The sequence below is a fragment of the Acomys russatus genome, chromosome 25 (assembly GCF_903995435.1).
Source record: "Acomys russatus chromosome 25, mAcoRus1.1, whole genome shotgun sequence".
Taxonomy (NCBI): Eukaryota; Metazoa; Chordata; class Mammalia; order Rodentia; family Muridae; genus Acomys; species Acomys russatus.
The window spans coordinates 43,118,034-43,141,704 of record NC_067161.1 but is presented as its reverse complement, the minus strand read 5'-3'; the positions used below and the strand labels follow the sequence as shown (position 1 = coordinate 43,141,704).

The 23,671-nt window shown below is 39.0% G+C and overlaps 1 protein-coding gene across 19 annotated transcripts in view; it reads left to right on the top strand.

Moving 5' to 3' along the window:
* The window catches only part of Ncor1 (nuclear receptor corepressor 1), a 137,995-nt gene that overhangs the window by 86,415 nt on the left and 27,909 nt on the right, over positions 1 to 23,671 (top strand). For 18 of the 19 annotated variants that reach the window (XM_051168381.1, XM_051168392.1, XM_051168402.1 and 15 more), the window contains 9 exons: positions 2,289 to 2,484; positions 9,313 to 9,486; positions 10,269 to 10,429; positions 13,038 to 13,155; positions 13,254 to 13,355; positions 14,532 to 14,632; positions 16,353 to 16,521; positions 19,007 to 19,147; positions 23,469 to 23,552. In XM_051168381.1, the coding sequence (XP_051024338.1) occupies positions 2,289 to 2,484; positions 9,313 to 9,486; positions 10,269 to 10,429; positions 13,038 to 13,155; positions 13,254 to 13,355; positions 14,532 to 14,632; positions 16,353 to 16,521; positions 19,007 to 19,147; positions 23,469 to 23,552 (1,246 nt within the window). The remainder of the gene's footprint in view (positions 1 to 2,288; positions 2,485 to 9,312; positions 9,487 to 10,268; positions 10,430 to 13,037; positions 13,156 to 13,253; positions 13,356 to 14,531; positions 14,633 to 16,352; positions 16,522 to 19,006; positions 19,148 to 23,468; positions 23,553 to 23,671) is intronic. The other variant, XM_051168393.1, reaches the window with a different exon arrangement.

Below are 23,671 nucleotides of genomic sequence, written 5' to 3'. Positions count from 1 at the left end.
CAGGTTATTCACACTTGTGTTCAATTGAGGCTGCAAGTCACAGGTTCCATTCATTCTTCCTGTCTCAGAGAGCCTTAGAAAGTTCTTTCATCACTCTATTTTAAAGGGTACAACACAGAAACTCCCAAATTCAAAAGATGCCTATGGCAAAGTGACTGGGAAAGCATGTAGAGTTTCCTTCCCCTATGGGCCACACAGCCCTCCCAGCACCTCCATGTATTCACCAACCTGTGTCCTCAGAACCCTGCCACTTAGGAGGCTGTTTGTTGGTTTGTTTGTTCGAGGTTTCATGGTTGTTTGAGGTAGGCATGGTTGATTAAATCCCTGACCTTTAGTGATACATCCCTTGAACCTCCACCTCCTCTTCTTCACCTAGATGTTGTAGGTAGGCCTGGCTGGGCTGAGTACAGCTCAAAGTTCCAGCCCTCCATTCATGCTTTTATCTTCTGGGCAACCAGTAGTCATCCCACTGACATGTAAAATATTTTTTATAATTTTCAATTTTTATTTTTCTTGTAATACATTCCAAACTAGCCTTGTGTTCAGTCTGTAGCCAAGAGTGTCCTTGAGCTTCTGGTTCATTTGACTCTGCCTTCTGTGCGCTGAGGATTATAGACACGCACCGGCATCCCTAATTTATGCAGTGCTAGAGGTTGAGCCCAGGACTTTGTGCATGTAAGACAAGTATTTTAACAACTGAGTTATAATATCTCCAGCCCATAAACACATTCTTTATTTAAGAAAAAGTTTTCCTTTGTAGTCCAGATTGTCCTGGAACTCACTGTGTAGCCTAGCCTAATTGAACTTTTTATTAACTGTCCTGGTTTAGTCTCCCAAATGGTTAGTTTACAAGTGACATGCCACCTTAGGTTTAGAAGAGTCTTAATTAAGCACAGCCCAAGAATATTAGATGTGAGTCATGAACATGCAGACTTTATTATTGCCACTCTACCTTAAAGAAATGGAGTTAGCATAGTATTAGTCTGTATGTGACTGTGTTACCTTATTTATTGTATTATGAGTGTCTTATAGGAGCAGAATTCTCTTTGATAGAAATGTTAGACTCTGTATAGGGGCTGGTGGTGGTGGCACACACCTTCAATCCCAGCCCTTGGGAGGCAGAGACAGGTGGATCTCTGTGAGTTTGAGGCCAGCCTGGACTACAGAGCAAGTTCTAGGACAGCCAGGGCTACAGAGAGAAACTCTGTTTGGGGTGGGGGGAATATATATATTCTGTTGGATCCAAACAGTTGGCTTGGTTTGGTTCTGTGGCACAAAGAAGAAAAGCTGTGTGCACATGTAAAGCAAAACATAGTTAGAAATTCATTTGTTTGGCTTACTTACGGCAGACAGATCTGTACTACTATATAGTAGCAGAGCATAGGTCATGCTGGATCATTGTGGGCTTCTATGGCTGTCTGTTGTTTGTAAAGTATCTAATCATAAATAAGTAAGAAAAACATAGTTGCAAGTCATCCAAGTTGTGTATCCCTGTAATCCCAATGCTCAAGAAGTTGAGGCAGGAGGATTGCCATATGTTTAGCGACAGCCAGGGCCATATAGTGAGTGCTTAGCTAGCCAGGTCTACCTTGTCTCAAAACCAAGCCTAAACAAAATCTAATTACAAGATGGGGCAAATGCTGTGTACTATGAAAGAAGTGATTGGGACTGAATGAAAAGCAAATCAGAGGTTTCCCCGTGTTACAGTCTGTCTGGGTGAGTTTGTTTGGGGAAAGGAAGATCGGGGGAAATGGATCAGCCAAAGATGATGGCACACTTCTTGCTGAGGTCTTTTTCTAAAAGGGAGAGTGCTCAGACAGGCAATAGGTTGTTGAGTAGAAAGTTACATTGAGCTATTTGACTGGACTCAAAAGTAAGCAGTTTATTATGTAGAGTGTGGAACTTGTAGACAGTCTCTTGGAAATCCAGAGAAGTTTGATTTCCTACCACACAGGACATACAAATCTATGGAAGTGAATGTGATTGGTGAGAGAGAGAAACGTGGGATAAAACCAAAAGGCAGATTGATCGATCATAAGGACTTGGATTAGACAAATGATCTTTAGTTTGTGGGTTTGATTTCTTTCATCACAGTTAGGAGTTCTGCTGTGACTTAATTTCTTCAGTAATTACCTAGCATTTGTTTTGAAGAGTGCTTTAATTAAAACATGGTCAAATCAGTTTAGCCCCTAGAATTTCAGGAATAAGTATTACTTTTAGCAATAGCTAATTACTGCTTGCTATAATGGTCATTGGCACATTTCAGTTTGATTTTCCATTCCCTGTAGGTTTCTTGCAACCCATGTAGTATGCCAATTGGATCACCTGTGAGTGGCTATGCTCTTTACCAGCGGCACATTAAGGCCATGCACGAATCAGCACTCCTGGAGGAACAGCGGCAGAGGCAAGAACAGATAGACTTGGAATGTAGAAGCTCTACAAGCCCATGTGGCACTTCCAAGAGCCCAAACAGGGAATGGGAAGGTAGGTGAATGGAGCCATCACTACAAATGGAGTCAAGCTAAACCCCAAGGTAGTTAGTGTCTGTCCTTTGTGCTCTGTATGTGATTTCAGTCAGTTTATTATTATGTCTGTCCCAGACAGAAGAGTATCCACACCTTCGCTGGTTATCCTATTCAATAATGGTGACTATCAAAGACAGAAGTAATATTGTTGATGGCCTTCTACATAATGACTTTTCTGAATTCAGTCTTCTGAGAGTATAAAAAGCATGTTTTACCTTCCACTGCTCTGACTTTTCAGAGTAAAATCTGATGTTCCATTATTGAAGCAAATCACTCGTGGCTGTGTGATGTTGTGACTGCTGTGATGGAGGTACCTTTTTGTAGCAGATAGTTCTCACCCTGACTCAGTCTTCAGCTGTTAGCTGTGTGGCCGTGGGCAAAGATATCTAGGCTTCCATAGCTTTAGTTTTCTTAACAACAACGACAACACATATGTATCTTGCTAGTGTTGTAAAGTTAAAGAATGAACAGTTAAATGTTGTTATATAATACATGGCTCAGTTTTATATACAGTGTAAACTGCTATAGAAGTACCAGTCACTGCTGTGCCAAATGATGTGTTGTGATTCTAAATTTCACAACATTCTATTGGTTCTAGTGGTTAGAATTGAGACATGGAGCTAGTTGTAATGGTGCATGCCTTTAATCCTAGCACTTGGGAGACAGACAAAAATGGATCTCTTGTGAGTTCAAGGCCAGCCTGGTCTACAGAGTGAGTTTCAGGACAGCTAGGGCTATTATTAATATAAAAAGCAAAACAAAACAAAAACTACAACAACAAAAAAACCTGTCTTGAATCCCCCTTCCCCCATCCCCACCCCACAAAAAAAAAAAAAAAAAAATATTTGGCACATGGTTGGTAGTATTTTCAGGTATGCTTAGAATGTATGAATACTAAAATTGTTTGCCATATTTGCATGTTGAAGTATTCTTAACGTAAAAGTGGGATTATAGGATACTTAGTCCTATTGACTCCTCACTCTATACCACACAAGTAACAAGTTATTAGCTACATAACATGCTGAACCTTATAGCAGGGTTATTACATGAGTTTGTTGTCTTAAGTAAGATTTGTTTTTTAATTATTATGTATGTGGTAGTGGAATGTGCATTTGACAGTTGGAGTTTATTCTCTTCACAGTGGGATCTGGGGGTTGAAATTAGGTCATCAGGCTTACATGGCATGGACTTCTACCTTCTGAGTCATCTTAGCAGCCCTTAAACATAAATCTCATGGTAGCAAAAGTGTGAACTAGGGACTTAATACTAAGACATAGAAAGAATACAAAGTTACTCTTTCTTCCTCTCTGCTAACAGTTGAACCCAGTCCATGATGGGCAAGTGTCCTCCTACTAACTTACACCCCTAGTTATAACTAAATTGTTTGTTTGTTTTCTCGAGACAGGGTTTCTCACTAGGTGTCCTAGAACTCTCTCTCCTCTTTCCTGCCATTCTTCCCCTAGTTTAGACTAGCCCTAACTTAAACGTACCCTGTCCCAGCTTCTCAAGTCCTGGGATTTTATGGTTTATGTCTTCAAATCTCTCCTAAGTGAATATTTATCGAATGGAAGTAGGTAGAAATTTTTAATACTTTTAGGCTTTTACTAAATTGCATCCTGAGAATCTTAAATCCCTAGCTATAAAAATCAGTGAATACAATGGCCACTTACATGTTATATACTGAAAGAATGGAGTAAACGATCCGCCTCTGACACGGCGATGGTGACACACACCGTTAGCCCCAGCACTTGGCTGGCAGGGTCAGGCAGATCTCTGAGTTCCAGGACAGCTTGTTCTACAGAATGAGTTCCAGGATAGCCAGAGTTACAGAGAGTCCCTGTTTCAAAGACATCCCACCCCACCCCCACCCCCACTACCCTTTCTCCCCAAAAAGGTGATCATCCACCTCTCTCCCTCTTCTTTCTACTGGAGATTTAACTTAGACCAAATGCCTTAGCACTGCCACATCTCAGCCTCAGAGCTGTTTATCTTTTAAATGTCACAATGATAACAAAATTTATTACTAAGGCCTCTTTGTTTTATTCCTTATAGAATAGTTAAGATAGCTTTTTTGTTTGTTTTTGTTTTGGGGACAGTAACAGCCCTGGCTGTTTTGTAAACCAGGCTGGCTTTGAACTTACAGAAATCTGCCTGCTTATATCTCCCAAGTTCTGGGATTAAAGAAGTATGCCACCACCATTGCCTTGCTAGGATACCTTTTTTTAAAAAAAGATATAATAAAACTTAGAAAAAAATGACATTCAGTTCAATCATTTGTTGAGCTCCTGCCGAAGCCTTGCATTTTCCTTAGTAATGTGTAGGTGATTCTCATTGGGTGTTGTGTTTTAGGACCTCAGCATCTTTACCCAGTCTGCTTTTGAACTGCATCGAGGAGCTAGAGTGACTGAACCAGGCCAGGTTTCTTTGCAGTTATAGCCTCTGTTCTGTGTGGCTTAGATTTCAGTGGTGCCTGAATTTTTAATTATAATGCAGTGATCTTAAAAAATCAAACTTTCATGTTAAATTATTATGACATTAAAGGACTTTACCATTTGGTTCAGGATGACTTTACAAAGTGGAGTTTTTTTAATATTTTATCTAAAGGTTTTGCTTTGCTAATATATGCCTCCAGTATTTTATTTCTACAAGCTCCTTTGAGGTTTTCATAAATTTTGTGTAGTTCAGTGTCTGGGATGCTCTTCCAGATAGCATTTACATGTTTAAAATTTAGTTACATCTGTATAGAAAACACGACAAATGTTTTAAACACAACTACACAGAACAGTTTATGATTAAAAATAGCTGGAGTGCCAGTTTAAACAAATGCCATCCTGAAAGCTCATGTTTGTAATTCCAGCACTTTGAAGGGTTAAGGAAGGAGAATTTTTCTTTTTTTAAAATAAGTTTGAGACCATTTTGAATTATTTTGAATTACTTGGTGAGTTCTAAGCCAGCCTGACCTACAGAATGAGACCCTTGTGCCCAACTAAGTAAGCAAAACTAACACCACTACCACCCAGAAAACAAAACAAAACCTCAAATAAGATAAATGCTAATGAACTCTGTCTGGATCAAACTGTCTTTTACTTTTGCTGTTGGCCTTTCATTTGATTTGTTCTTTGATTTTCAAATGATTTTTAAATTGGTACTGCTTATTGAAGGCATGCTCCCTTTTTAGTTATGCCTTTTTCAGAAAGATTTATTTATTTATTATTATATATACAGTGTTTTGTCTGCAGATGGTTGTAAACCACTGTGTAGTTGTTGGGAATTGAACTCAGGACCTTTGGAAGAGTAGGCGACGCTCTTAACCACTGAGCCATCTCTCCAGCCCCTTGTTTGTTCCTTCGAGATGGGATTTCTCTGTATAGCCCTGGTTGCACTCTCTTTGTAGAACAGGTTGGACTTAGACTCACAGATATCCTCCTGAGTGCTGGCACTAAAGGCGTGCGCCATCATGCCTGGCTTTAAGTTATGCTTTTGTCATCTGTAGTAATAGTTTTAAAAAGTACTTTAAAGAATTATTTTCACTTTCAACTTACATAACCCAGATTGACCCCTGCTTTAATGATAGCTTCCAGTGAAGAAGCCTGAACATTCAAGTTAACACGTTCTAATCCAAGTTTAACAAATTCTGTTCAATCAAAATAGATTTCTGCTTCTGTGCAACTAAGGCGATTTTGTTTTGTTTTCCTACTTCTTGATACACACCAACTGACACTGTAATTGGAATCACCTCCATTTCTACCATTTTTTTAAATGGATTTTTTTCTACAGTTGTAATTATTTGAATTGGTAAACCAGCCAGACTTAGATTTTTTTTTTTTAATAAAATATGTTAAATCCTCTAGGAAAGAAAGAAGTTATATGCTGTTCTACACTGGCCAATCTTTTTGCCTCAGCTTGCTAAATATTGGGATTTTTGGTATGCAATGCCATGCCCTGTATGAGTGTCATTATTTAGACGGGTATCCCATAGTCATCAGAAGTTCAATACCCATCTAATTCAAAATTCCTCATAGCATGCTTTGCTTGAGCATTTAAATGTGATTCTTGTTTGAAAAATTCCTCTAATCCCTCAGATGTAAGAGCTAAGTGAGACAGCATTATAGTATATTGTGCTTTCCCAGTGAGAAATCCAGGTACTAGAGACTCACGCACAGAAGGGAGCTGACCCTGAGCAGAATCCCCTCCGCTCACAGAGGCCCAGGTCCCAAGCTACATGGGCTATAACACACTGTTACACAGAGACAAATTCTAAGCTTTGGTTGTTTGGACAAGCGGTGAGATTTACAGTGTAAAACATCATCATTTTTCCCGAGACAGAGCAGCACTGCTTTTCCCAGGCAGCTGTAACTGAGGTCATCCCGCAGGCAGATCTCTGCTCTTCCTGATAAGAGGCATGAATTAGCACTGCCAGCCAGGGCTGTCCTCTAAACTGCCTGGCAAAGGCAGTGCTCCATTAGTTAAAATGTACTTTTGTGTAACTTAATGCTTTCTGAGAAAGCTTAGTGATACATCTTTTAAAAGTTTATTATTTCCATTTCCTCCTTGAAATTCATGGAAAGCATGGTGGCTAACACATGAATATTAGTTGATATACAATCTGTTTCTGATCTCTAAACTACTACACTATGTAAAAGAACTGTTTGTGCCTGTGATGATAAGTATTTGAAACCAGTTATGGACCTTGAAACTTGAGTGGGAACTGCAAAATGGTCCACTCTTACCATAGGATAGGAATGAAAATACACGTTTAGGTATTTAAAGGAAAAAGACAAATTACTAATTTGCATGGTAATATTCTGTAGAAAAATGTAAAAGAGACTTGGGAGATGGTCTAGGGGTGCCTCCTTTCCAAGCTGGACAGCGAACCGCATGACTTTAGTTTGATTCCCAGAACCTGCAGCAGTCCTATGAGAGGTAAAGATGGGAATCTAGTAGAAGCCTGAAGACTAGCTCATCTCTAGAGTATGCCTCATGGCAGAACAAGAGAGGTCTTATCTCAATAAGATGGAAGGCAAGGACACCTGCATGTTCTCTTTTGACCTCTACTTGCATTCTGTAACACGTGCATACATATTCACACACATATCACAAACATATGCACAATTATAGTAAGTACATTTTTAACAATAAACATATAAAATTAACTGAAAATTGCAGGGCAGTGGTGGCACATGCCTTTAATCCCAGCTCCCGGAAGACAGAGGCAGATGAGGGTAAGGCCAGCATGTTCTAAGGAGTTCTAGGACAGCAGAGCCACACAGAGAAACCCTGTATAGAACAAAAAAGCTAACAACAACAACAAAAACCCCAAAACCAAAGTTAACTGAAAATTATTTGAGCTAAAAGGAAAGTTTTCCTTGAAAAAGCTATTTTAAAGAAAACCTCTATCTTTTTTATATCTGAAGTATTCAGTTACATATATACATCCATATATGTGAAAGAGATGATCTTCCCAGCAAGAAAATATATAAGACGTAGGAATAGTTTTAACAAATTTGGCGTAGGAAGTGCTCAAAATGACAGATCTATAATTTCAGGAGACTGTGGCAGAAAAATATTGAGTCTGAGGCCACTCAGGCCTATATATCAAAAACTTATTTTAAACAAAACGGCCCAAACAAAAAAACTGAAAGGATAAATGAATAAGATTAGGAACCTAAAAGAATAATGATATAAGATAGCATTTGCTCTGTCAGACATTGAAATGTTATTCGTGTAATTGGTTATAGTTACATTAATGCTTTTCTGGATTTCAAAGGTTATCAGAGTATATCAGTTTCAGTTTAATAAAGGAAAGATTTAGATGGCATGATGCTGCATACCCATATGTTTATTCAGGAGATAAGGGAGAATCTCTACACCCCCTCTCTCCCCCCCAAAAAAATTTATATCTGTATATTATTTAAAAATCTGGAGGAGGTGCTTTGGTATACATAGTGTATAAAGGCCAGAGATCAACCTTGGGTATTAATCCTTGGGCACTATCTATATTGAATTTCTTAGCGTTTCTTACGTTTTTTACTCTGTGCTGAACTGGCTGGCCTGAGAGCCACAGGCATTAGCTTGCCTCTTCCTCCAGCCACCTCTACCCCCAGCACTTGGATTTCAAGCACGTGTCACCACTTCTGGCTTTTTTACATGGGTCCTGGGGATCTAGCTCAGACCATCATACTTTGTAAGGACTTCACCAACTGTAGTGTCTTCTCAGTTCCTGTGGGCATGGCATTGAAACATAAAGTAGAAATAACTTTCTTGTTGCGTTAGTTTCATCATTATTATTACAGTAGTATTCATAGTTTTTTTCCTGAGTTTGTGAGGGGTTTTGGATAAGCTTTATCTGCATTTATTTGAAAGGACTTCTTCCATTTTTTATGTTTGCTTTTCTAAATGTTAGGCAGTTAACACCACCAGGCTGGTGTTCTAAAGACAACTGACCTATATAATTCAGGGCAGACAAATTCACAGATTCACTCGAGAATTGAATGTTTCTTGTAATTTTACTGCATGTTCTAGCACTTGACTTTCCTTAAGACCTTTTGTCATTCAACGTAAAAATTGTCATTGAATTTCTGAGGGTTTCAAATCTGAGGGAAACATAGCAGATTTAGATTCAGTTGAATTTCATAGTATCTCTGTAGGTGGATTTGTCCACAGCAATTTTAGACCTTGTTATTAGCATATAGAACATCTGCCCTTGGATGGTATAGGCTTAGTTCTTTCACACTTACTATTTTAATTTGGGGTTCTTCCCTTACTGTGATAACTTTAACTTTCATAGGAAAATCAGTCGCCTATATGCCTTATGCTGAGGTCAAACGTGCTCTAGAACAGGAAGCACAGATGCACAGTACCGCAGCAAGGTCAGCCTCACCGTGTAGGCTCTCTCCAAGAGAAGTCAGTAAAGCCGCCTCACAGCCTGATTTGAGTGCAGCCCGCTATAGTGTCCCTCCAGGTAAATATTGCCTTTTTGCACAGTGGCTGCTGGCCATGTACCCACAGGTGTTCCACGTGGTGTTTTAATATCATGAGTAACCTGCTCTTCCAGGACATGTCTTTGCTGTCTCAGAATGGCTCTCTTGTTTCTCTGCATTTCATTGTCAGTTGTCTTCAGATTCACGGGGTCACTGGGAAATCTGTGTTGACACACCTGTACTGTGATTGGCTTTTCTTTTTAACAGTACAACTAACTACTTCGTAAAAATGCTTTAGACTTTCCCCCCTCAGAAATTCAAGTGTACTCTGAAAGCCAGAATGAGTAGATATTTCTAAAATTATGCAGCTACACAGAGGCTGTGTACTGGGTTGTCAGCCAGGTTTCCTGCTGTGTGACGCAGCAGCTGTACTGTGTGACGCAGCAGCTGTACTGTGTGACGCAGCAGCTGTACTGTGGACGCTCCCTCATTTTTATTTCCATTGCCAGTTTCTGAGAGAGATGAAGGAAGACAAAGTCACTCGTGATGATTGCCTCTGTTAAACAGAATAATAGTTGCTGAAAAATCAGCTCTGAATGTTGTGGTTTGAAATAAATTGAATGCATTTACCTCACAAATACCATTAGAGTTTTGTGTAAGCTCATTGACAGAATTTTAAAAAGTGAAACTATTCATTTTTTTAGCTTCATCTGACATAATGTAATATATGATCTAAAGATTTGGGAGTACTTACTGAGAAAGGTAGCCTGTAGCACACTAGCAAATTGACCATTTTATATGATTTTTCCCCCCCTTTAAAAAGTCCTCCAGCCTGCTCCACATCAAGTGATAACTAACCTTCCTGAAGGGGTTCGGCTTCCAACAACACGACCAACCAGGCCACCACCTCCTCTTATCCCATCGTCTAAAACCACAATGGCATCAGAAAAACCATCCTTTATAATGGGAGGGTCCATCTCACAGGTAAACTAGCTTTTCTTTATAGCATATTTCTGTTGAATAGTGCTTTGGTTAGCTCTTTACCTATTCCCAGTAGCTTGTTAGTTTACTAATAAATCATGTACCTTCCTAGACTGTCTCCGCTTTGTCCTGCTTTCTGTAGCCAGGTGTTCATCTTCACTTTTCTAGAAGTCATATGAACAATATCATACACTGTGTACTCTTTTATGTTTGCCTTTTATCTCAGTGTGATGATTTTAGGGATTCAGTCAAGTCTGTGTGTAATCAGTAGCCTTTTTATTGTTAAATACTCCATTGTATGAATATTTCATTTGTTTATCTCTTCAGAGGAGGGAAACCTGAGCTGTTTTATTAGTTTTAGGTTCCTTATGAATGAAGTTACTGTGGTGAACAGTTTTGTGTTGGCATTTGAATTTTTTCTACATAGTTTGCTTAGGAATAAAGTTGATTTTAAAGTCATCCTGTAGTTGTGTTACCACCAGCATTATGCAAGACAGAGATTTCTAGTTACATTCATTGTTTCATTTATTGTTATTATTATTTTTTTTTTCCTTTCTATTTTAGGCATACTTAGTACACCTACCGTAATAGCTCACTGTGGTTGTAGTTTGTCTTTCCCTGACAGTGTCAAATGCTTTCCATGTGCTGTAATGTAAAACTTTCTTAGCACAGGATGTCATCACAAGTAGAAAGCTTCACACTTGCCCAACTACGAAAAAGTACAGTAAAACTACAAGTGTATTAAAGTATTGTATAAAATTATTTTCTTTATACGTGTGTGTGTGTGTGTGTGTGTGTGTGTGTGTGTATGTATGTGACTGGCACAGGACACAGTGCATCTGTGGAGGTCAAAGAACAGCTTACAAAAGTCAGGTCTCTCTCTCTCCTGCTATGTAGGTTCTGAGGCTCAAACTCAGGTTGTCAGGAAGCCTGACAAGCACTTTGACCAACCGAGCTATCTTGATGGCTGTTTATTTTTTTAGCCAAGAATGACCTTGAACTTGTACCTCCCAAATGTTAGGATGACAGACATGTGCCACCATGCCTCTTCATCTGGTGCTAGGGATTGAACACAGGGCTGTTAGCTTATACTCAGCAAACACTCTGTTGACTGAGCAGCTATATTCTAAGCTCTAGAAGCTCTGAAATTTGATAGTCTGTATAAAATGTTTATTTTGATTAGGCATGTATATATGGATATAGTTTTCTCGTTTTTGTCTTCATTGTATATAACATTTTCATAAAATCATTGCACTTTGAGCACATTCCTTTTATACTCTGATTAGTTACATGTAGCAAGCTTTATAGACTAGGTTTTTACTTTCATGCTGATTTCTTTGTGCTTATTGGTGTAGAAATCAGTATTCACTTTTGCTTGGATTTCCACTTCTAGTAGCATGGTTGACTCCCCCCCCCCCCCCCCCCCTTCTTTTGATTGCTCTGGTTGTCTTTGTATGAAAGCATTTGACTGTAAGTTTGGATCTGTTTCTTCACCCAGAATCATTTCCATAGAAAAAATTTTGTCTATTTTGTTGTTGTTGTTATCATCTTGATTATTGTCATGGTATAACACATGCCTTGAAATCATTTAATGTACATCCTGTAGGGTTTTTTTTTGTTGTTGTTGCTTTTGCCACTCTTTATCACATTCACATAAATTATATAATTTTTGTTTTTCAATTTTGTAAAGGCCAACTAGAATTTTAGTTGAGATTACATCGAACCTACAGATCAGTTTCAGATAGGAATAGTAACTATTTTAACAAACTTGAATCTTCCTTTACTCCTACTCACCTCCCTCCCCCCAGATAGGTTTTCAGCTTGATGGTGTGCATCTTTTATCAGTCATCTCACCAACCACTAGAATTGCATATTTTGCTTTATATGACATGGTAACTCTGGAAATCATACAGCTACCTCCCAGGGCTGTTGTAGTTTTTGTTTTGTTTTGTTTTTCTATTATTTGTGTAAGAGGCACTTGAGAACTAATTTTTAAAGTCTGTCTTATTTATGGATGGCCACTAAAATCTCTGCTTTGTACACTAATGACTGAACAGAGATTTCCTTAAATGACTTGGAGCCTGTAGGCTTTCCAGTCCTTCTGGGGAGCGCTCTGTCTGTTGGGACATGCCTTCAGACCAGTTGACAAGTCTGCTTCATTTTTCATTTCCTGCTTTGCAGAGTTTTAGATCAGGCAGAGTGGAGAGCTCCTTAGGGCTTTGTTTAGGGTATGCACAGCCTTGGATATACACACAACTTTCTGGGTTCCAGTGGGTCTGTTGGAGCTTTTCAAATATCTTCTAAACCTCTTGCCATTTTCTTTGATGTTGTTGGGGTTTTTGCATTTTTAGGGCATAAAATATTGTTTATAGTAGTTTACATTTGAGTACGTTGTGGTTAATGTTCTATGGTATTTGTTAATAGTAAATATCTATAGTATATAATTGTCAGAAGATATATTTTATTTCCTTACTTTTTCTAACTTTCCTTTCTTACAGTCACTTTTTAAATTGGCAAAGATACAGATTTTTAACAGTTAGAAATGTAAAGATTTACTTTACTTTCAGAAAAGAGAGTGTTTAGTATTTCAGCTGTTTTATTTATTTTTTAGGGAACTCCTGGCACTTACTTGACTTCTCATAATCAGGCTTATACTCAAGAACCAACTAAGCCCTCGGTGGGATCTATCTCTCTTGGATTGCCGCGGCAGCAGGAATCTACCAAATCAGGTCAGTGAGTGGCTACGGTTCTGTCACATCTGTTTGCAGCATCAAGGTCAGCCATTCCATGGTTGGTCTTTTCATGTTTCTCTTGCTTTTGTCCTCAGCTCCTTTGACCTACATCAAGCAGGAAGAATTTTCTCCGAGAAGCCAAAACTCACAGCCTGAGGGATTATTAGTCAGGGCTCAGCATGAAGGTGTGGTCAGAGGTAAAATGAAATGCAGAATGACAGAAATGCTAAAATTTTATTCCTAGTAAACTTATTTATCCCTAGTCACACTTATTTTTTTGAGGACATCCTGACTTGTGGCGACAATGATAGTTTTCTGGCCTTGGACTTGCTGTGCAGCCAAGTCTGAACTTTGATTCTCTATCCTTGTACTTAAGTCTCTAAAGTGGATTACAGGTATACATGAATACAACCCACTCAGTCATTCACATATCTTAATGACAAGTTTAAGTTTCTGATTTTTAAACTAAGTTTTGGTTTTCATGTAAAATAATTTTAATAATTTGAAATTTGGTGGGTGTATTGCACTACCAAAGCAGAAACAAAACCAAAACCAAAAAGCCCCACTAAACTCTGAAGTTATTTGTCAGTAGTCCTTTTTTAATACTTTATTCTGTTATTTCATGTATGTGTGTATATATGTGATCCTATTGCCATTACTATCCCCCCCCCATGCCCCCTCCCAATTTCTTGGTGTTTGCTGCTGCCGCCATTTTTTTTAAATAATCCAAATTATAATTATTGTGTCTATATATGCATGTGTGTGGTGCCATCCACTAGAGCATGGGCAAGCTACACATGGCTCCAGTCCCCTAAAGAAAAATTACTATCTTTCCCCAACAGCAATCAACTGCCGTTAGTCCCTCTGCTAGGGGTAGGCCCTTGAGAGCATGCCCATCATCAAGGCTAGAGTTTTGAGGGTAACCATAGCTGTACTGAGCTCATGTGTGCAATAGCATTTTTTAGCACTCCCCCCTGTAATTTGGCTCTTACATTCTTTCTGCCCTTTCTTCTAGATTATAACTTGAGCCTTTGGCCAGGTACGATGATACAGATGTCCCACTTAGGGCTTTACACTCACAGTTATTCTCAGTACTTTGGCCAAAGCAAAGTCTTTGTATTCACCTCTGCCCACTACACAAAGAAGCTTTTCTGACTAGGGTTGTGAGCAGCACAAAACTATGTATTAATCCTTTATCAAGCAGCTTCAACAATCCTTATTTTAATCATTATGATATTATTTGAGGCATATGTTTCATCAAAACAGTTTTTTTTTTATCCTCGCTCCTATTCTATTGTGTGAGCGCTGGTATTGGGGGGTGGGGACTGTCAGGAAGAAGGCAGTGACTTACTGGTGGCTTTGGTTTTGTTCAGGCACTGCAGGGGCTGTCCAAGAAGGAAGTATAACTCGGGGAACTCCTGCCAGCAAAATCTCAGTGGAGAGCATCTCATCATTGCGGGGCTCTATTACCCAGGTCAGTGCATTCACCATCAGAGCTCAGCATGCTGAGGAGTAGAGCTGAGACACAGCTAGGCATCTCAGGAACTTAGTTGTTACTGCAGTAGTGTTCTTAGTTTGTTGTTCACTGTTCTGTTATGAATCCAGCTCAATGACAACAAAACTCAGATCTTCAGACCATCTCCAGAATGACATTGCTGCCACATTTTAACTACAAGCCTTATTTTCTATACTATAGTTCTTCATGACATCGCTTGTCTGCAAACTGGCAGTAATAGAAATCAAGAAGAAACAATTAAATGCTTGTTATTTTTCCTTGTGAAAAGGTATATTTGTGATCTCAATATGTAAGTTGCTGTGTTCAAAGTCAGTGTGGAACAAAGGGTACACTAGAGATCAAATATATTTGAAGCTAAACAGAAATCCTAATTTGGATTAATGGAATGTGTTTCTTTTGCTAGCTAGGTATTAATTTCAACTTGCAATGTAAAATAGCTCCTTGATTTAAAATTTATATAAATGAAGAAAATAGAAAAGTCTGTTTATTCTGCTTTTATATGATATGTTTTTATATTTATCAATAGCTTGCTCTTCTGTTTTATTCCTGTTACCTAAGATACTGGTAGTTGGATCTCTGAGTTTGAGGCCAGCCTGGTCTACAAAGCAAGTCCAGGATAGCCAAGGCTACACAGAGAGACCCTGTCTTGAAGAAAAAAAAAAAGAAAGAAAGAAAAGAGAGGGTTCTTCCCCTCCCCCGTTACATAGTAGTTACAGTTTATGTTGGTTTAGAACATTACATCGGAATTCCATGTCTCTCCTTTCATATTTTGTCAAAGTATGCCACTTCAAACTAAGTTAATACTTTAATGTGGTTCAGAAAAAAATAATAATTTGGCTTATATGTTACATTTATCTTCACATTTTTTTCTTACTGTCTAAGCATCCAAATTTTTTTAGGAAAATAGTTTCCACTGGGTCAAATAAGGCTAAGTTATATCTGTTTATTCTAAAATTTGCTCATATGTTAGACCCATTGTCAATCTAGTGAAGGACTGATGATGGTGAAAATCAGATGAGGTGTCCTGAGTTGTTAATCACTACACAAAGACATCTGAGTTCTTCCTCTCCTCTTATTGATGACCAAAGCCTAAGCACCAACCATGCCAGGCAGCCTGACAATCACCATTCAGTTTCCTCTCATCACAGTGTTAAAATTACAGTGCATCACATTTAAAACTTAACTTAGTATTATTTTTGTTATGTTTTCATAAAAAATTATTACAGTGACGCATGCCTTTAATCCCAGCTTTTGGGAGACAGAGGCAAGCGGATCTACAAAAGCGAGTCCAGGACAGCTAAGGCTAACAAAGAGAGACCCTGTCTTGGAAAAAAACAAAGCAAACAAACAAAAAAATTACATTTACGTGTAGAGTTAAAACATATATTTCTTTCCTGAAAACCAAACTCCTCAATAGGGGTTTAATTAATGGGTGTGGGGAACAAAGCTGTTTTACCTCATATATTACCATCATCTTAAGTTCTCTATGATAGCAGAGTGTAATGACTGTACAGGATTTCTTTATGTTTATATAAATGAAATGTCTCATTTCCTCTTGTCTAATTTTTTTATTTGAAGGGTGACCTGACTCTGAGGTTTTATTTTCCAAATGTCATGTTCATATGTTTCTTCTAAGTATAAGTGACTCTTGGGGTGTTTGCGTTTGTTTTGATGGCAGGGGACCCCAGCTCTGCCCCAGGCTGGCATACCAACAGAGGCTTTGGTAAAGGGACCCGTTTCTAGGGTTCCCATTGAAGAAAGCAGTCCTGAGAAAGTAAGAGAGGAAGCTGCATCCAAAGGCCATGTTATTTATGAAGGCAAAAGTGGACATATCTTATCATATGATAGTAAGTATTGCTTATTTACCAATTCCAATATTACAATGTAGCTTGAAAACACAAGCTCCGGTTTTCTTACCTTTTTACTACAGGTAAGTCAGTTTATCTTTGCAGAGCTATGTTTTCTCTTTATGTAAGGGGATATTTTGTGAAATTAAAACAGTTAAGATGTGTATGTATACATATATATTATAAAATATTCATTTATTTTTTTTAAAGATTTATTTATTTATTTATTTTACATGTGAGTGCTCTATCTACTTGTACGCCTGCGCGCCAGAAGAGGGCATCAGATCCAAGTGTAGGTGGTTGTGAACCACTATGTGGTTGCTGGGAATTGAACTCAAGACCTCCAAAAGAGCAGACAGTGCTCTTAACCACTGAGCCATCTCTCCAGCTCTGGTTTTGTTTTTTTCAAGTGAGCACTTACCTGTGTAGCCTTGGCTGTTCTGGACTCTCTTTGTAGACCAGGCTGGCCTTGAACTTACTGAGATCAACCTGCCTCTGTCTCTCTGAGTGCTGAGATTACAGGAATGTGCCACTGCACTTGGCCGGATCTTTTTTTTTTTTTTTTTTTTTAAAGATTAAGAACTAAGGAATAGATAAAAAATTTTATAACCATTAATAGGATGTTGAATTAAACTCTTCTTAATAAAACTATATTTGTGCCTGTTCTTCTATCAAATCTAGCCACCTGTTTTTTCAGCATTTTTTTGAGTATGTCCTGTGTCATCCTGTGTGTCGTGTCCTTCCCCTCGCCCCCCCCCCTACCCTCCCACCCCCCAGACATGGTTTCTCTTACAGTCCTGGCTGTCTTGGACTCACTCAGTAGACTGAGCTGGCCTCGAACTCACAGAGATCCACTTGCCTCTGCCTCCCAAGTGCTGGGATTATAGGCGCGCGCCACCACACCTGGCTTCTTGAGTATATTTTTAAAGAGTAACTCTAATGTCTGCTTTGAGCATCAGCTACGTGGGGCTGAGTTTGTGTTTTCTGACTTTGTAACCTTAAAGTATTCATTAGCCATGTTTTCTCTTTGTCTCACCTATAAAGACATGAACATGGTCCCTGATGTTGTTGAGTCCACGATGGCCTCGCTTCTTATTTTAACACATCTCTCATATTTTGATGAACATTTTTTTCGATGGTGGGGAGAAGGAAAGAAATACATTGCTTAAGCTAGACATCTTTTTTTTTTTTTTTTTTTTTTTTTTTTCTAGACAGGGTTTCTCTGAGTAGCCCTGGCTGTCCTGGACTCTCCTTGTAGACATGTCTGGCCTTGAACTCATAGTGATCCGCCTGCCTCTGCCTCCCAAGTGCTGGGATTACAGGCATGCGCCACCTGGATAAGCTAGAAATCTTGATGCTTTCTTTTTCCTTTCTTTCCATATACCACAAAACAGAAAATCATTTCTGTTATTTCCTAAACTCTCTGGAGCCATTCCTTTACTCTGTTCATGCCTTCACACGTTACTTTTTGTCTGGACGCCTTAGGGAGCGCTAGCCTACCTGGAGCAATCAGCATGCTTCCTGCTTCACCTTCTGTCGCTTCAGCTCACTCCATGATCTCCTTTTGCTTATCTCTTGAGAGTTTTCTGATTGCTACTTTTCCTCTTAGCCCTCTAAACTTTTCTGCGTGTCTCCATTCTCTATATTGGCTTTGTACTGAGCTGAAGGATGTTCCTTGAAGGTAGCATGCTCTGTCATTCTTGAGATATCCGAGCCTGTTCCTTCTGCCTGTGGGTATAATCATCTCAGTTCTCCCATCAGTTCTCAGCTTATACATGCTGCGCCTGGACATGCCAAGTTTCTGTCCTATTGTTCTCACAGCATACTGTGATTTTCCTTTCATAGTATACATTACTGTTAAACAGTAAGTCATGGACAGTAAGGGCCTATTAATTTGGTTAGAATTTATTTTTAAGTGTGTGTGTGTGTGCACGCTGTCTGTATTTGCACAACTCGTGGGTTCCTACAGAAGCCAGAAAAGGGCATCAGATCCCTTGGACCAGTTGTGAACCCTATGATGTAGGTGCTTGGGAACCACATTCAGATCCTATGGAAGGAAAGTGAATACTCTCAACTTCTGACCCAAATTTGCAGCCTGAGTATATATCCTGTGCCTACCACTGTTGAATAAACTTCATGAGGAGAAGGGACTTAATTTGTTAACCTTATCTGGAAGCCTAGCCTTTGCCTGGCACACAGGAGTCATTTAATTAATACCATAGTAAACAGATATGCTGTCATTGATGTTGTCTACACAAAGATATGTTAGAACAAGTTCTTGTTTGTTTTGTTTGGCACAGAATCTTACTATACACTGGAACCACTTTGTAGATCAGGCTAGCCTCAAACTCATAATGATCCATCTGCCTCTCCCTCCTGAGTGCTGGGATTAAATTGATTTCATAAGACTGATGTTAAGGTGACTTAGTTTACTGTGAGAAATAGGCCTTGGGCTCTGAATAATTCTCTTTTCTATATTCTGCAGATATTAAGAATGCCCGAGAAGGGACTCGGAGTCCAAGAACAGCTCATGAAATCAGTTTAAAAAGAAGCTATGAGTCAGTAGAAGGAAATATAAAGCAAGGGATATCGATGAGGGAGTCTCCTGTATCAGCACCATTAGAGGGTAAAGTGTACCTTGAGTGTTAACTCAGATGCATTTTATTTTGTATAATAGTTTTGCATTGTTGTGTTAGGTTTCATCAGTAGCATTCCTACTTGAAATTTAGTAATATAACTTTGAATTTACATCGTTGTATGAATCATATGACACTTCACAGTAAGTAGAAGGAAGTAAAAACTAAATATGATCATAGCAGAGGTCACTTTTACCTTAGGATGCTTTAACTATTGTAGAATCACTTCCTGACTCAATGAATTTAAGAACATAAAACCTGTGGGGGGATGTAAAAACCGTTTTGAGAATTTCTTTTTACTATATGAGGTAACGAGATGCATGATGCGTGGAGCAGAAGCATGGCTTTCCCCTGGGTGAGCTTTCCTGGAGTGTTTCTCTATGCTTGTGTCTTCTATCACTGTATGCAGATTATAGGTCGTCCAACTTGATGCTGATTGTGTGGTTTAGTTTACTTTTAAATCTTAGCCTGCCTCAGATAATTTAATCTAGGTGAAATATTCTACACCAAATAATTGCTTTATAATTTTCTAAGAGTTATTTTCTCTATTTTCAAAACAAAACAAAACATCATCTGTGGCTGGAGAGATGGCCCAGTGGTTAAGAGAACTTGCTGCTCTTGCTGAAGACCTGGGGTTGGTTCCCAGCGCACACACGGTGGTTCACGATGGACTAACTCCAGTTCTTAGGGATGTGATACCTTTCCTGGCTCCCACAGGCACCTGGACACATGTAGTGCACATACAGAAATGCAGGCCAAAGACTCTATATGCATAAAATAAAGAAAGAAAATCACCCATATTTTCTTTAGGTTAAGTGTATGTGATTACTGTCCCAGAGGTGCCCTACCACTGATTTCCGTTCTCCTTCCTAGTTCTCATTTGCTTTCCCCACACCTGATCACCTCTGCTTCCCTCACCTCATATCCCATCCAGCTCCCTCCTTCCATCTACTTCTGGTATCTATTTTATTTCCCCTTCTTTCCCTGGGCCCTCCTTGTTACTTGGCTATCCTGTACGTTGTGGCTAATACTCACTTATAAGTGCGTACATACCTTGTATGTCTTTCTGGGGTCTGGGCTACCTCACTCAGGTTGATATTTTCTTGTTCCGTTAATTTGCCTATATATTTCCTGATGTCTTTGTTCTTAATAGCTGAATAGTATTTCATTGTGTCAGTGTACTACATTTTCTTTATCTGGGTTGTTTCTAGTTTCTGGCTATTATGAATAAGGCTGCTATGAACATAGTTGAGCAATTATCCTTGTTTTAAAGTGGAGCATCTTTTGGGTATATACCCAGGAGTGGTATGGCTGGGTCTTGAGGTAGAACTATTCCCAGTATGTTGCCTAGAGGTTGTTCTTGTGATATTTAGTGAATGTGGCTGCTTTTTCTCCTTTCATGAAGTGTGAGCCTGAGTCTGAGATTGCATTGGCAAAGGAAATCTCAAAACAGCCTATCTAATTAGTATTCATTGTTAATGTGAAGTGCATGTATGTTCATTTGCGCGTGTGCTTAACCAAAACCAGAGGTCAATGTAGGCTGTTTTCCACTGTCACTCAGTGAACCTAAAGTTAGTCTTTTCAGCCAAACTGGCTAGCCATTGAATACTTGAGATCTGTCTGTCTGACTCTGTCCTGCCAGCCTTGGGTAATGGTTACCAACATCAGTCCTATTTAGAAAATTCTTATCTTACCTGTATCTTGAAATGTGTTCTCTCCTTTTTCCTCTAGCATTTTCAGAGGTTCAGCTCTTGTGTTTTGGTCTTTGATCCATTTGAAGTGTTGATGTTTGTGCCAGGTTAGAGGTTTGTTCCCATGGCTGTCCGGCTTCCCATCACCGTTTGTTTAAGAAGCTGTCTTTTCTCTCATGACTATTTTTGTTATCTTTGTCAAATAACAGGTGATTATAGCTGTATGGATTTATATCTCGCTCTTGTGTTCTGTTTTATTGACCTACATGCCTGTTTTTAAGACAGTGCCATTCTGTTGGGGCACTCACCCAATGGGCTTTATCAGTCACTCCAAAGATTTTTTTCGCCTGTGTGTATGGGCTGTTCTTTTCACAGCAGCAGTGGGGTCAGCCTAGATGTCCATCAGAAGATGGATGTGGTCCAAACGCAAATGGAATTTTATTTGTTCATAAAGAATATTTAGATTAGGCAACTTCTAGAAAAATGTATGGAACTTCGAAATATTAAATGAAGCAACCAGAACTCAGAAAAGCAGTGCATGTTCTCTTATGACATGTATTTTCTGAATTTATGTATGTGTATTGTGTAGTAGTGAAGCAACAAGGGTTCTTAAGGGGGAAATAAAAAAAATTATTCTATAATTAAATATTAATAAATGAGACAGGTGTGGTGGTGCACTCTTTTAATCCCAGCACTCGGAGGCAGAGGCAGATGGGTCATTGTGAGTTCAAGGCCAGCCTGGTTTACAGAGGGAGTCCAGGACAGCCAAGGCTACACAGAGAAACCCTTTCTTTCTTTCTTTCTTTCTTTCTTTCTTTCTTTGGTTTTTTGAGACAGGGTTTCTCTGTGTAGCCTTGACCATCCTGCACTCCCTTTGTAGACCAGGCTGGCCTCGAACTCACAGCGATCCGCCTGCCTCTGCCTCCCGAGTGCTGGGATTAAAGGCGTGCGCCACCACGCCCGGCTTTGAGAAACCCTTTCTTGAAAAACCAATAAAATAAAATAAATGGTCTATTCAAACCACTTATTATCATGATGCTAATAAACCATATTAATCTATGGTCTATTCAGAACCTAAAATATAATGATAAATTGATTTAATATTGAACTAGCATTGATATTTATCAGATTTATTTTACAGTTTTGATTATGTTGTTCAAATACAATTCTGGTATTAGTTCTTCCTCTGATTAGCAAGGCTGCTGAATATGCCCAGGTGTTCTGGTTTATTGTTAATTACCGTAAAGGGTAGGTACTTTCTAATGTGGGTAAGAAATGAAAAGGGGGAAAGGGAGATAGTGGGAAGGAAGGAAGGTAGACAGATGGACGGACAGACAGATGAATGTGGGGTCTCACTCGATAGCCCTGACAGGTCTTGATCGCACTGTGTAGCCCATGTTGGCCTTAAGCTCAGACATCAGCCAGCCTGTCTTTGCTTTCTGAGAGCTAGGATTAAAGGTGTGCACCCAGTCTAGTTTTGTTTTTATTTGATTTTTTTTTCAATTTTTATTAGTTCTCCTTATATAAATTTAAATGTTCTGTTGTTGTTGTTGTTGTTTGAGGTGGGGGTCTCTCTGTGTAGTCCTGGGTGTCTTGAAGCTTGGTGTCTAGACCAGGCTGACATCAAACTGGATTAAAGGTGTGTGACACCATGCCCAGGAGGGATATTTTAGCTCTAGCTTTGAACATATTTTGGGGCATAGGTAGAGTGTAAACTGGCCTTGGGCCTTGGCTAGCTTCAGACTCCTTGAATTCTGATCCTGACTCTACTTCCCAAGTACTAGGTCATAGGTATGTAATACCAAATCTAGCTATTTTAAACTAAAATTTAGTGCGTTTCTTGGTCATTTTATATTTGAGAAAATGCTCTATGAGAATTATTTGTGGGGCAAGAGAATAGCTTAGTAACTAAGAATTCTGGCTGCCCTTACAAAGGACCCAGGCTCAGTTCCCAGCATCCACACAGAGGTTCACAATCTTCTGTAGCTCCAAAATGCAAAAGAGGCACATAAACTCAAAGGTTCACTCATAAAAATTATAGGTAAATCTTGAAATCTTGTTTTTTTTTTGAGACAGGCTTTCTCTGTGTAGCCTTGACTATTCTGGACTCGCTTTGTAGATCAGGCTGGCCTTGAACTCACAGCATGCCTCTGCCTCCCAAGTGCTGAGATTAAAGGTGTGCGCCACCACCACCCTGCTTAAAAAATATTTTTAAAGAAATTATATAAATACATAATTGGGATGTCTGATGCAAATTTTTTTATGTTTATCCAGTGTGTGTAGGTATGTGTGTGGGTGTGTACACACACACATATATACATACATACACACATGTATATGGTGTGCAGGTGTAGAGGTCAGAAGACACAGGAAATAGTTCTCTCTTTCTACCACATGGGGCTTGGGACTTGAAGCCGTGTCATCTGGCTTGGCTGCAAGTGCCCTGACACATTGAACCATCTTGTGAGTCCTTTGTCTGTGAATCGTGTACAATTTTGAAATGACATTCCTTCTTTAACAGATCTTCTTATCAAATTATATTCTCTATAGACAATATTCAGTATTATAAATTAACAATACATTATGTTTAGTAATTGAATTTCTTTACTGTTTTTGAAAGGTCTGATATGCCGAGCATTACCCAGGGGGAGCCCTCATTCTGATCTCAAAGAAAGGACTGTGCTGTCTGGATCCATAATGCAGGGTATATTGTGTTTGCCTTTTTATTATAAACTGAATCACTGCCAAGGTCTAATATTAATTTTACAGAGTATTAAACCTACTTTTCAAGATAATTCTACCCTTTGAAGTATTAAATGTTGT